The sequence below is a fragment of the Euleptes europaea genome, chromosome 2 (genome assembly GCF_029931775.1).
Source record: "Euleptes europaea isolate rEulEur1 chromosome 2, rEulEur1.hap1, whole genome shotgun sequence".
Taxonomy (NCBI): Eukaryota; Metazoa; Chordata; class Lepidosauria; order Squamata; family Sphaerodactylidae; genus Euleptes; species Euleptes europaea.
The window spans coordinates 47,709,140-47,722,760 of record NC_079313.1 but is presented as its reverse complement, the minus strand read 5'-3'; the positions used below and the strand labels follow the sequence as shown (position 1 = coordinate 47,722,760).

The following is a 13,621-nucleotide window of genomic DNA, read 5'->3' as shown; positions in this document are numbered from 1 at the left end:
CAATAGTGGATACAAACAAAGCTAGCATCATTGAACAGATTTTAGCTGCTGTGACCATCTTGGGATGGCAAGGCAGGTATCAAGGGGGGCATGGCTCATTGGCAAAGTATCTGATTTGCATGTAGAAAACCTCAAGTTAAATTCCTGGTCTCTCTAGTTGAAAGTATTAAATAGGTGACATGTCAGACCTCTGCTTGAGAGCTGCTGCCAGTCAGAGTAGAGAATGCTGACCTTGATGAACCAATGGCCTGCTTCAATATAAGACAGCGTCATCTGTTCATCAACCTGGTTGCCTAAGCTGCATACTCTTTGTAGGCCTGTGACATGGCAGAGAGGCAAGAGCCATTTGAAAGCTGCACTTTGAGTGTTACCCGGTGTATGCTATGGAGGATTTAGTTGGCCAGTTCATACTATTGGCAGAAACTAGTGATAAAACTCTTCCCTAGCTTGTGTCTGTTCAGGCTGCAGGTAGATGTTGCATAATTCTCTCTCTCACTGCCTCCTGTTGTCAATGATGTACTTCCAGGGAAGAATGTAATGAGTATTTTCAGATAAACCTCTTGGGTGTGCAGCTGAGCTCAGGGAATGTCATTTCTATTGTTGAGTCGCTATGTGGCGCTCTTGCTCAGACTTAATAACAGTTACATCAGACAATTGCCAGCTCTAAATACAGCAGCATGCACTTGAAAATCAGACAGAAACTGGGGCTTTTAAAGTGAAGCCCATTTGCAAGCTAAAAAGCCTAGTTAAATTTATCTCCTTTGCCCCATACTTATATTGGCATTTTGTATACCTGCTTCTTTCATGAACACGCAATGGGCCAACAGTTCTCAAGTTTAGCAACATTTGCTTGTAATTTTATTTTTTTATCCTAGAAAGGGATGTGACGACACAGAGTTCACCCTCCAAAGCTGCCATTTTCTCCAGGGGAACTGATTTCTGTAGTCTGATCAGTTGTAATTATGGGAAAACTCCAGGCCTCACTTGGATTTTGGCAACCCTGTCAACTGTGCTTTAAAAGAAAGGTTTCAAATCAGCAGGACCCTGGCTGCTGCGGAGGAGGAATGGGCTTGTGAATAGGTATGACTTTCAGAGCTGAGGATGGATCCAGCATCAATACACAAGTAGATACCTACAACTTAATAGCCCTATTCCAGCAAATCCCAGCACACAGCCTCTTATGGAGCCTATATCTTCCCACCTCTTTTCATACTCATTAATGACAGTGAAGGAGAAAAAAGAGGGGGGGGTTGTGTGTAATTTCATGTGTAGCACATCTATGAATGGGTGGTGACTGGAAAATCCAAAGGGAAGATGTTTTTAATAGTGGTATATTTGGGGAGTGCTCATCTACTTGGCATGCAGAAGGTCCCAGCTTCAATCCTTGACAGCTCAAAGGGTCTGGTAGTAGGTGATGTGAAAGACCTCTACTTGAAACCCTGGAGAGCCAATGCCAGTCTCAGTAGACAATATTGACTTTAATGGACCAATGGTCTGATTCGGTATAAGGCAGCTTCATGTGTCAGTGTGTGACTATAGCTCAGCCTAGTCTGGGGTTGCCTCGTATTAGTATACACTTCACCTACTGGTAGGAAAATGCTTTTATGCCCTTTTGGATCACAGAGGAAACCAAAGAGCTAAAGGAGCACATGTAGTCAACTTTAAAGAAAAGGGAAGTGGTGAGCATGTTGGGGTCAGAATCCTTCTTCATCCACAGTGCCTTGGTCCTCAACCTTGCTATACTTGAGCAGAGCTTCCAATTCCAGGCTAGGTAACTGGCTTTGGGAGAGTTATCACCTCCAGGGCCCTGACCCAGATTGGCCTGTTAAGAATACACAAGCCTTGTTGGCATACTCTTATTGTGGTGTGGTTAGTTTTTAAGCAGTGTTCCATGCTGGCACACACATGCTTTCATTTAGTAACATTCTGCGGCATGGCTGTAGTCCTGTCGAAGATAATGGCTCTTACAACCTAACCTGTGATAGCTTCCTCCCCTCCCCCAGTGTTACTCTATCAGGATTTATTAAAGGGACTACAAAACCTAAATATTTTTTAGAAATATGTTTGTATGGACAAGGCCTGTTGCTGTTTCTCACTGGTGGTTCATTTCCCCTAAAGTGCTGCTACTCCTATGTATATACATTTTTAGAAGCAAAAGCTTTGAGGTTCAATGAGGATAGAAAATTCTTCTTGGTTTCTTGGTTTCCTTCTGTTGCTCACTTCCATACATATAGTGAGAAGCTGCTGAGGATGTTAAATTACCTTTTTCCCGAGCTTTGCCATTCTCAGTCTTAGTGCTGCAGAAAAAAGCAATAAACAAGACAATGAATATCACTAACATAGTTCCACTTCTGTTTCTAAGTCTAACGTTGGAGAGGATAATTTTTTTTTACTTCCAATGACTAGGCCCCAGAGACAAAACATTCTTGTAGAAGTATTAAAAATGCAAAAATGTATTGCTGAAACTGTACCACTCAGAAAACACACAGGTATTGAATGAACATTTTAAATTGGGGTGGTGGTGGTATTGGGGGGAAAAAATCGATGATGCACATTCCTCAGGTCATTGGCAGACAGTACAATCCTATCTGTGGAAGTAAGCCCCATAGACCTCAATGAGACTTACTCTCAAGTAAGTGTGCATAGGATTGCAACCAGAATTAAAGTCCCCAATCCAAAGCTCTATCCACTCCATCATATTGCCTCTTATGCAGAAGATTTGCAAATAAATGGGGCACTGACTATATTGCTAAATGGTATCATAAAGACGCTTCTATTCTGAGTCTGGCCTGTTGTGCCTCTCCATATTTGTAATGTCATTGGATTGGAAGTACCCCTGGTTCCCTGGACTCCCCCACCCTCCTTTAATTCTTTAGACTTCTCTTTAGTGCAAAGTTATGGGAAGGCTTCATACACTTGTACGTTCTCCATGGTAATTTTGGTGATTTGAAATGAAGACATTTTCAAGGGGTCAATGAAAACAAGCCTAGTCGTCTTACAAACAACACTGTGTTGGCATTGTTACCTTGGCTGTGGTAAGTCTTCCTGGCTTTGTTTCCTATATAGTGCTAGCATGATCATTATGAGTGTTTGGGAAAATTACTCATTTCCTAGCATTCTCTGAAGCACAGTTAACAATGCAAGGGAGAGGCTGTGTGTGAGGGGTGGGCATAGCTTACATACTTGCTAGCCCGGAAAAGTCCAATATATAACACAGATCTGGAAAAACAGAGGAACAACTCTGACTGGAAATGTCCCCCTCTGTTCCAGAAGGCTAGTCTCCAATTTCTGATCAGCTTTGACTACTTGACAACAAAGGAAATGTGCTCTGCATTTTCCTAGGCACACCTTCCTTTAGAGTTGCTTTTGGTGTTTCAGGGTTAATCTTTCTCATTGAAAAGAGATGCTAGGGATGTGCCAAGACAAAAATTAAACCTCTTTTTTAGTACACTTGTATCCTGTCCTTCCTCCAAGAAACTCAGAGTGGCATGCATCATTCTCTTCTCCTTGTGGTACAGTAGTTAGTGGTGGATTAGGATCTGGGAGACTCAGGTTCAAATCCCTGGAAGCTTGCTGGGTGACCTTGGGCCTGTCATTCTCTCAGGGCCAAACTGGACATTACAGCAGCCATGAGGGGGTCTGCCCATGGCTGCCAATGCCATTTTAGAGACAAATTTGGCAGTTTAAAAATACTGTGAGGAAGTGCTCCTTTGGCCCTACGTTACAGCAGGAACAGGAGATCTTACCCCCCACACACACCTTTTCAAGTACTGAAACAGCTCCCCGCATAGCATTCTTAAAATGGCTGCATTTGTCTGTAAAATGGCATTGGCAGCTGTGGGTAGGATCCATGGCTGCCATAATGTTTAATTGGGCCCTCAGCCTAACTTACCTCACAGGGTTCTTCTGAGGAGAAGATGGAGGAGAGGCAAATGATATAAGCTATATTGGTTCCCCCCATCCGGAAGAAAGGTGAGATATAAATGAAGTAAATAGAATTTAGCTTTGCAACAACCCTGTGAGGTAGGTGAGACGGAGAGAGTGTGAGACTGGCCCAGTCCTACTCTGGTTTGGAGTGGTGTCTCTGGATCAGGGCATTTTTAGAAATTAAGATTTGCTTCTTTCCCTATAACTGGGATTCTTACTCAGGATGAATGCTCAGTTAAGAATCCTAATCACTGGGAAAAAAGCAACTCAGTGTGTTGTCAGACATCATGCCAACTGGAGTTAGCTAAAGCCTTAATTCTTGGTATGTTGTGTGAGGTGAGGCAGGAAGGAGTGACCAAGTTCAGCAATTAACCAACAGTTCTGATTTGTTTGTTCAGAATGAGTTGGGCCCTAAGCATCCATCTTACATTTACCCAACAAAGAAATTGCACCAAGATATAGTATAAATATATTAAGCCGTTTGGAATGAAGGCATTGTTCTCCAGAGTGTTCTCAAAAGAACTTAAAAGAAACATGACATTTGCTGTGAGAAGCAAAATGTAAAAAAAAAAAAATCATGAAAAACAGATAAGAAAATGAAAGACGTTTTAATTCAAGGTATATAGACAGAAGGCCTGAGATTAGTGGACAGACAAAAGAATAGTTATATAAAATTTTAAAACATTCAAAAAATACCAAACTCACAGACATTTCAGGTAACATGGACAACATTACGATAAATCAAGATCAATGCAAAGCAAATTTAAACAATTTGACTACTTTGTACTATGTAATGTACCTTGCACCTTAATCTTGAACTACAAGTTCAAGATTAAGGTGCAAGGTACATTACATAGTACAAAGTCAGGAGAACAGAGAGGCTCGAACTCCAAAAAAGGAGATACATATAAGAGACAGTAGAACTATTATTTACCTCCCAAATGCAACTGGGATCCATTTTTCTCATGCCAGAGAAGCAAAGATGTAATATTTTAATCAGTGTTTTCAAATATGCTAGAAGCAAGAAGATCCAGATTGAGGTTTGTGTACATAGGGCTTTCCCACATTCTCATTTTCTTCGCTTGTAACTTAATTTCCTGTTTCTCTGGGGCTTTTTCCTCTTCTGCATGTATTTTTCTCCTTCTAGTGGTCAATTCAATATCACATAGGATTATGTCCAGCATAACTTTCTGCAGATTTAAACTGCAAGTTTTTTTTGCAGAATATAAAGCTATGTGATATTGAATCGACCACTAGAGGGAGCAAAACACATGCAAAACAGGAACCCCCCCCCCCCAAGAAACAGGAATTTACAAGCAAGGAAAATGAGAATGCACAAAAGCCAATACTTGATAATTCTATGGCTTCTAATGCATCATTAGTGGTAAAATAAAAGCATTAGGACATAAAAAGCAAAAAAGGAATTGACCAGAAATTATGTATTAGTCTGCCAGAGGGAAAGTAACAAGAATTGTTAATAAGAAATTGTTAATAGGAAAGAAGAGGTGTGATAAAAATAATTAAGTCTGTTACATGACAGCATAGCAGTGATGTGACTTTCCTGGGTTTTTTACCTGTTAAGGAAGGATCTTCGGTTCCATCTCCTGGCAACTGTCCATCCAGTTGAGCACTATATGTAGAACCGCTCAAACTTTCTTCTTGTTCCTTGAGCGATATGGAATTTTTGTAAGGTGATTTGTCCATGTTGCCACCACCAGTTTTGCTGGGGTTTCTTTGTGGAATTACAGCTGTTTGGTTGGGTGGTTGATACACTTGGCTGGAAGGGCCCACTGGGTGATACAAAGGCTTCTCGGGTTTACTGTCTTCTTCTTCCCCATCATCATCTATGATTACAAGTTCAGCATGGATAATCCCATCATATCCACAGACAGTTTTATTCAGCTCTTCATCCTCCACATGCTGGTAACCCATGAAAATCATAGTAACAGGTTCACTATCATCCACATAGCATGGCATAGCGTGGACCACACTATAGCTAGAATCTTCATTACTTTCTGTTGCAGGAAAAGATCTTTCATTAATGTGTATGGAGTTTCTGAATGGTACATCATGTTGATTCTTGCTTGTTTTCTGAACCGGTTCCAAAGCATCTTTTATAACTTCTCTTGGGATATTAGACACTATCTTGTTTGGGGGGCTAATTTGTACAAGTCTTTCTGTTTGTTGAGGGACTGAAGAATAAGAATTTTCCTGGCAGCCCTTTGAAAGACTGTTGTCTTCTATTTTTTCCCCTTTGTCTTTATTATAGAAAGGCTCACTGTGATAGTCAAGTCTATTAGTCTTATTTTGACTAGCATCTTTGCTATTTGGTCCCTGGAATAACTTCTCCTGCTGGGGAGTTGTTGGTCTGCAAAACTGGTTTGCATACACAGGTTCATGATACTCAGTGGGAGACTTTGATTGTCTTTCAGTGGCTTGCCTTAAGAGGTCCTCCACTTCAACAGGTGCCAGATCATCTACTTCATTGTTCATTATGCCTCCATTGGTGCACACTGCATAGACTGACTTTCTGCCATCGTCATACACTTTCACTCCTGCACCTGTGAATTCTTCTGAAGGAAGAGGAATTGTAGACAAAACTGTGCTTTCCCCTGTCTTCATGTCTTTTTCGACTTTAATTTCCATTGCAAACAGAGCTGTTGGAGGAAACAGATGGGGTTACCGCACTTGTATTCCCAGTGATATATTAAGAGTTTGAAAATGTTATAAAAAATACTGTTCGCACTTTCTATGTATTCCCACCGATGTATTAAGAGTGAAAACTTTATAAAAAATACTGTTCGCACTTTGTTTGGCCCCTTTAGCTGTGAAGACGTCTTCCAACCATTTATAAGCCGTGGTATCCAAAAACCCTTTTAAAGCGATATTTTTTATAACATTTTCAAACTCTTGATACATCACTGGGAATACATAGTGTAGCAACAGCCATGGCTCTTAAAAATGGTTAAAGAAAGAGCTAAAGTTATGTGTTGGTCTTAAGAGCTAGTTACATCAGGCAGTCCGTAACTCTACCTGTGTGGGTCACCAGTGGTGGACTGTAACATTAGTGGCCCAGGAGCAAGCTGAGCAACACTTGAGGGACTGCTACTGTCTCTGGAATGCTCAGCTGAGATTCAGTTGGCACAAGCTCCAATTTCAAAATAAAAAATATATATTCACAACCAATGTTCAATATATATTTTGTATTTTGAAATTGGAGCTTGTGCTGTTCTTCTTGTTTGTACTTGCTATTTTACAGCACTATTTGTAACTTGTTGTTGAGATTCAGTTGGTAGCATTCTGGGAGGCTGTGAGGGGCAAGCTGGCAGCGTCCAACCTGAGAAGCCCTTTGACACTGCTGGGGCTCAGTCTGCTTGCTTCTGGCTGCCAGTAGTCCTCCGAGACAGCCAATGCACCCTTGCTGATGAATTCATATATTTGGGTGATTTGAAATGGTGGTGGGAGGGGTACCAATTGAACTCTCCCTTTGCCTCCTGCTTTTTACTGTTTTTACATCGGAAGTGCAGGCAGATAAGGGGAAAGCTTCAACACAGCTCCCATCTGCCTCTTCACTACCCCACTCAGCTTCACATGCAGGCATGGACTGGGAAGTCAAAATGGCCCTGGTGTAAGCCAGGCTGAGTGGCCCATGCAGTGCTAAGCACAGCTACATGGGCTTGGCTCTGTTTGCTGCTGGCTGCCAGTGGCCCTTCAGGAGTGGTCCACCATGAGCGGTCCACCAGGAACTTTTGCTGTAAGTTAAACAGCCAGACCACCCCTTTCCATTTGAATTGGGCACAGTCTGCATTCTGGCAGTAGCATTGTAGTAAGTCTTTATTTTACTTAGGATCCTACATTTGAGAAATTGTTCCAACTGTAGCCGCGTTAGACATATATAGCCTTAAAATATATAAATGCTTGCAATGTATGTTAATTAAAGTTGATCTTCTGCCGGGAGACTGGCAAGGATATTGATGCAAAGTTTTGGTTTCACTGCAGGCTAGAAAGACGGAAGCATAATGATTCTAGGCGCTCAACCAAGGCGGCCTTCCCTAAACATAAACATAGATTAGAACATAAAATTTCTCATCTCTTTGAATCCTGAAGTGGGAGTAAAAAGGATTCATGGAAATTCATTATTCTATGTACATCAGCATCCTTTATGTGACTTTCTCACCATATATAATTAATTAGCTTGACATCTGATTATCTATGTATATCTATATCAGTCAACCTTGCTTAAAAACTCTGCTGATAGATTTGAAGGATAAATTTTGTTTTGAGATAGTTTCAGATCCTTGAAGAGATGTAATGTAAAGATTGTAATAGATAATCACAGATTAGGGTTCCCATGGAGAAAAAGTATATAGGGGGCTGGAAATTGTAAGACGTTGGAGGTCATTATCAGACTTCCCGGACAGTACGTTGGTATGTATAGTAACTTTGTTCTGTGAGAATATTATGATCTGTGAACTCTCTGCAAATTTTGTAAACTAGCTTGTTGGGGCTTTGCCTATATTCTGTTATATTCTGTTATTCTCTTCTTATACTTTGATACTTGATACTTGGATATTTCTGAAGTTAGCAATAAAAAGAATCTCTAAGATTCAATAAGATTGCCTCATTACTTTGGGTAGCTAATTCTAATAAGGAAACATACCTTCTAGTGAGGTATAAATCCTATACATTTAGTCACTGATAACAGTAACTCAGCTTCTTCACAACCATCTATTATGTTGTAAAAGCACACTGGCACTCATGTGCCATTAGAAGACTTCAGCTGAGTAAGAATCAGGGTGGAAACAAGGGAGCCTTTCCTATTCACAGGCCTGTCATCCCCTTGCTACTCCAGCCGCCTGTCCCCAGCCCCTTAGACCCAGAATGGGGAGGACTTCGATGGCCTTGAGTATGTTGCTCTGCGGGGGCCGTCCCCTTGCTATGCAGCAGCAGCTGTCTCTCTCTTCCCTCCTGCTTTTTAAAGCCAGGAGCTGGATAAAAGTATGTATGTACAGCTGCTGTAGTACTGGCTTACCATTTCCCTAGCTTTAAAAGGCCAAAAGAGGAATATCTGGAAAAGAATGTGTGTGTGTGTGTGTCTGTCTGTGTGTTTGGGGAAGAGGGAAGAAAAACCATTTTACAAAAACATTCTGGCTTCTCATTGCCTGGGTTCATTTTTACCTGCCATTTGAAGTGGCTATTTACAAGGCTGAGGTAAGGAGTGGTAGCTAGAGGCAGGAGTCCATGACAAATGGCCCACACTAGAGATCAGAATAACATTCAGACCAGGGAAGCCGACTTATCACACACAATACTGCAAAAGTGTCAGACAGAACTAACTGGATCTCAGATTCTTTGGTATCTTTGCAAAGTTACAGGAAACTAGGATTAAGGAAATGCCATTCAAATTGTAGCTTGGCTCTCACTGAAATCCATTTGCTGAGCTCAGGTTTCCACACTGGTATAATGTTAGGAGGGACCTGACCTGGATGGCCCAGGCTAGCCTGATCTCGTCAGATCTCAGAAGCTAAGCAGGGTCAGCCCTGGTTAGTATTTGGATGGGAGACCACCAAGGAACACCAGGGTTGCTGTGCAGAGGAAGGCACTGGCAAACCACCTCTGTTAGTCTCTTGCCATGAAAACCCCAAAAGGGGTCACCATAAGTCGGCTGCGACTTGACAGCACTTTACACACACACATAATGTTAGGAAGGAACTGGTTTCCAGTGCCCAAGTACAAAGCTTTGGGCATATTAAAGTGTTCGTTTATTTCAATCCTTTCCTATTCTTCTCTTGTCTCCATTTTGAGCTGACTTGCAAAGATAACAGAACCTAAATAGCCTCAAATCTTGGATGCCAAAAGTGGTGAGCATCATCAGATGAATATTCTACTTCTATGTAGAGCAGGGGTAGGGAACCTTTTTTCTGCCAAGGGCCATTTGGATATTTATAACATCATTCGCAGGCCATGCAAAATTATCAACTTAAAAATTAGCCAACCAAGCCCCAAGCAGGCAGCTGCCCCAGATGACCCCCCCACACGGACAAGCAGGCAGACATCCAACCAGTGGTGTACTCGCCTACCTGGTGGCACAGGATGAACTCCCCGCCTCCTGCGCGCATTCTGGCCCTGCCTCCTTTAACCCCTCCATTGTTGCCACTTCTGCCCCCAGCCCTCTTGTAGTACAGAGGGAATACGTTTCTCCATGGCCCGGGTAGGAAAGGGTCAACACAGTTTCTTGGGTGGTCCTAGCAGCTCCATAGCTAATGACTCTTCTGCAAGGGGAAAAAAGTTCCTTTTCTCGGCAAAACAAACTCACATCTTCCTTGAATAGTGGCTATTCCTGTCCGTGGGAGTGGGCGGATCACCAGTCTTAGATCCTTCTGAGCTAGAGATCTGCCAGGACCCACGAAGGGCCAGACCAAATGATTTCGCGGGCCTTAAACGGCCCCTGGGCCTGACGTTCTCCACCCTTGATGTAGAGTTTGTAAGAAGTGCTTATGGGTGTAGTCCATGGAATGGAGGTACTGAGCAGTGCTCTGCATATAGAAGGGAAATGCTAGCAATGAAAAGAATTTCTTAAAAGTTCTTTACAATAATGTAAGCACAGATCCCAGATCACAGCTGCTCATGCATAAAAAGTCATTGTATATCGCTAATACTCCATGCACAGACTTTAGGTATGGATACTCATTCACATCCATCTTGAGAAAGCGGACAAGAAATGCACCTTGTTAGAAGGCATCTGTGTCTCACTCCATAATTTGCAGCAATGAACGTAGAGTCCAAGAAGAAGAAGAGTTGGTTTTTATATGCCGACTTTCTCTACCTTTTTAAGGAGAATCAAACCGACTTACCATCTCCTTCCCTTTCTCTCCCCACAACAGACACCTTGTGAGGTAGGTGAGGCTGAGAGAGTTCAGAAAACTGTGACTAGCCCAAGATCACCCAGCTGGCTTTATGTGGAGGAGTGGGGAAACCAACCCGGTTCACTAAATTAGAGTTGGCCACTCATGTGGAGGATTGGGGAATCAAACCCAGTTCTCTAGATCAGAGTCCATCACTCTTAACCACTAAACCACACTGGCTCTCAATCCAGTTCCAGTGGATCCAGTTTCACGAAGACCACTTTTTTTCTCATTTAACCCAGCCAAGGTTCCATGTTTTATCTTTCTCCCTTCCTTCCAGAGCACATTGCCGTGTGGGTTTATGTAATTATCAGCCCTGATTCAATCGTGTGTAGCAAATACCATATGCACAGAGTTTAAATACGGATACACATTCATAACATGTCTAGGGAAAATGGACAGGAAAGGTGTACCCCCCTGCATCTTGTTAGAAGATACCTCTGCGCACAGTTCCCAAGGCCGCATGCGCACTGCCCTATTAGAAAAGCTGCAGTTACCCCAATCAGCTGTTTAGCAGGGAGTGGGAGAATATGAACCCACTCCCTACTCATGTTCTTGAATAGCTGATCACGCCTTTTCCCAGCCTTCTTGGAAGACAGCTCTGGCAGCTGAATCAAGGCAGCATCCACATGTATTAGGGTTGCCAACCTCCAGGTACTAGCTGGAGATCTCCTGGTATTACAACTGATCTCCAGCCGATATAGATCAGTTCCCCTGGAGAAAATGGCCGCTTTGGCAATTGGACTCTATGGCATTGAAGTCCCTCCCCTCCCCAAACCCCACCCTCCTCAGGCTCTACCCCAAAAACCTCCCGCCGGTTGCGAAGAAGGACCAGGCAGCCATAACATACATAGCACCTATGTGTGGCTCCTCATCCATCTGTTTTCAGGTGAGTAGCCAGGTTGGTCTGTAGCAGCAAGATTTGAGTTCAGTGACACCATAAAGACCAACAAGATTTCGAGGGTATAAGCTTTTTGAGAGTATCTGATGAAAGGAGCTTTGACTCTCGAGAGCTTACATCCTGGAAATCTTGTTGGTCTTTAAGGTGCTCCTGGACTCCAGTCTTGCTCAATCAGCTGTTGACACTCTATGCAAATGTGTCTACCTAGGTGGATCAGGGCAACTAGCTTTGGGAGAGCTACTCCTGGGTGAACTGGCTTCCCACAAGAAAAAGTGAATATTCACATCAAACACGGAATTAATTTGCAAGACTTCAGACCATCATTTATTCATAGTATTTTACAAGTTTATGTGTGTCTTAAATTTCATTGTTGAACTGTACCTTTTCGACTTTCTTCATCATCCTCTGTTTTTAGATGTCCTGTTCTTTTAAGTGCAGAAGGTCTAAAAGATTTTGGGAGGTTGGGTATGTTGGTATATATATAGTCAGCTGATTCTGTGAAAAGAGGCAGTTATTAATTCATACCTTTGCCCTCTGGTGACATGTATAAATTTTTAAATTTCATGTTTTGGTCCAACATACCTTCTCTAGCCTCTACTTTTTCCACCTTCACAGACTAAAAAAGCAGCCAAAAAAGAAAAAAAGATTTGTATAGTTTTAAGAAATTGATACAGAAAACTGACTACTGGTACGGTATCTTTTCAAAGTTGGGCATACAATAATTAATAGCCATGAAGCTCAATGCTTTGTACAGTTACTTGGAAATAAATCCTGCAGTATTCACTGGTGTTTACTTCTAAGTAAGAGTGATAAGCTTAAAAATACTTGGGCCAAAATGTATTAAAACTAATGACATATCTAAAGTATAGAATGATAACACCCAAATTATGAACATAGGCTAAACTCCGCCCAATTCTGACTTTTCTTCTATTGGTGCAAGCCAATCCTAATATGTACAATTTGTACTATTTCAGAAAGATGCTTAAACTCAGGCTGAATCTCTAGAAGAAAGTTGTCACATAAATAGTCATTTAATTGTGGAACAGTCACTATGTAACCTTTTGAGTTGTTCAATGCTCAGGTTTAGCTCTCTCTCTGTGTAAAGTGCCATTAATTCACAGCTATGGAGACCCCGTATGGCAGGGGTGTCAAATTCAATTGTTACAAAGGCCAAATATAACATAAATGCCACTTGGTTGGGCTGGGCCATGCCTCGGCAGCCCAAATCGAGAGTGTGTGTATGTGGGGATGGGGGTGACTGTCTTGGCTGGCTTGTGGGCCAGATAACAGCTCTCAAGAGGCCGGATCCGGCCTGCAGGCCTTATGTTTGACACCCCTGCCCTACGGTTTTCAAGGCAAGAGGTGAACAGAGGTGGTTTGCCATTGTCTGCCTCTGTGCAGCAACCCTGTGCTTCCTTGGTGGACTCCAATCCAAATACTATGTAGGGCTGACCCTGATTAGCTTCTAAGATTTGATGAGATCTGGGTCAGGTTCAGCTTTAGTCATGGTTTATTTGAATGTAATGACTTAGTCCCAGAAAATGTATTAAGATATTATGTATCAAATATTTAAATAATAAAAATCTTATTGGAGACCTCCTGCAAATAGGTTTTTAGAGGTTTTTTTTTTTTTTTTTGGTAGGTGCTTAGACTTCAGCTTAGTGGGATCTGAAATGAAACTGGCAACAACGCCATTCAGGAGCTTGAGTGAGTCAGTGGGAATTCCTTGCTGCTGATGGCTGGGTGATGGTTTCATCTTGCCCTGCCGCCAGATTGCCAGCCTAGTTATTGTTCTGACTGGGAGAGTGAGGGACAGCAGGAGGAAAGGAGTTAATGAGCTACATATTGATTATGTCTGCAGGTTAAGCAGGACAATAACAGCAGATCC

General features: G+C 42.2%; 1 protein-coding gene across 1 annotated transcript in view; it reads right to left on the bottom strand.

Moving 5' to 3' along the window:
- Window positions 1–2,208: 2,208 nt before the first annotated feature.
- Window positions 2,209–13,621, bottom strand: part of PALMD (palmdelphin) — a 29,408-nt gene continuing 17,995 nt past the window's right edge. The window contains 4 exon segments of the mRNA XM_056844600.1: window positions 2,209–2,297; window positions 5,502–6,584; window positions 12,115–12,228; window positions 12,316–12,349. Of these exon segments, the coding sequence (XP_056700578.1) occupies window positions 2,254–2,297; window positions 5,502–6,584; window positions 12,115–12,228; window positions 12,316–12,349 (1,275 nt within the window). The 3' untranslated portion in view covers window positions 2,209–2,253.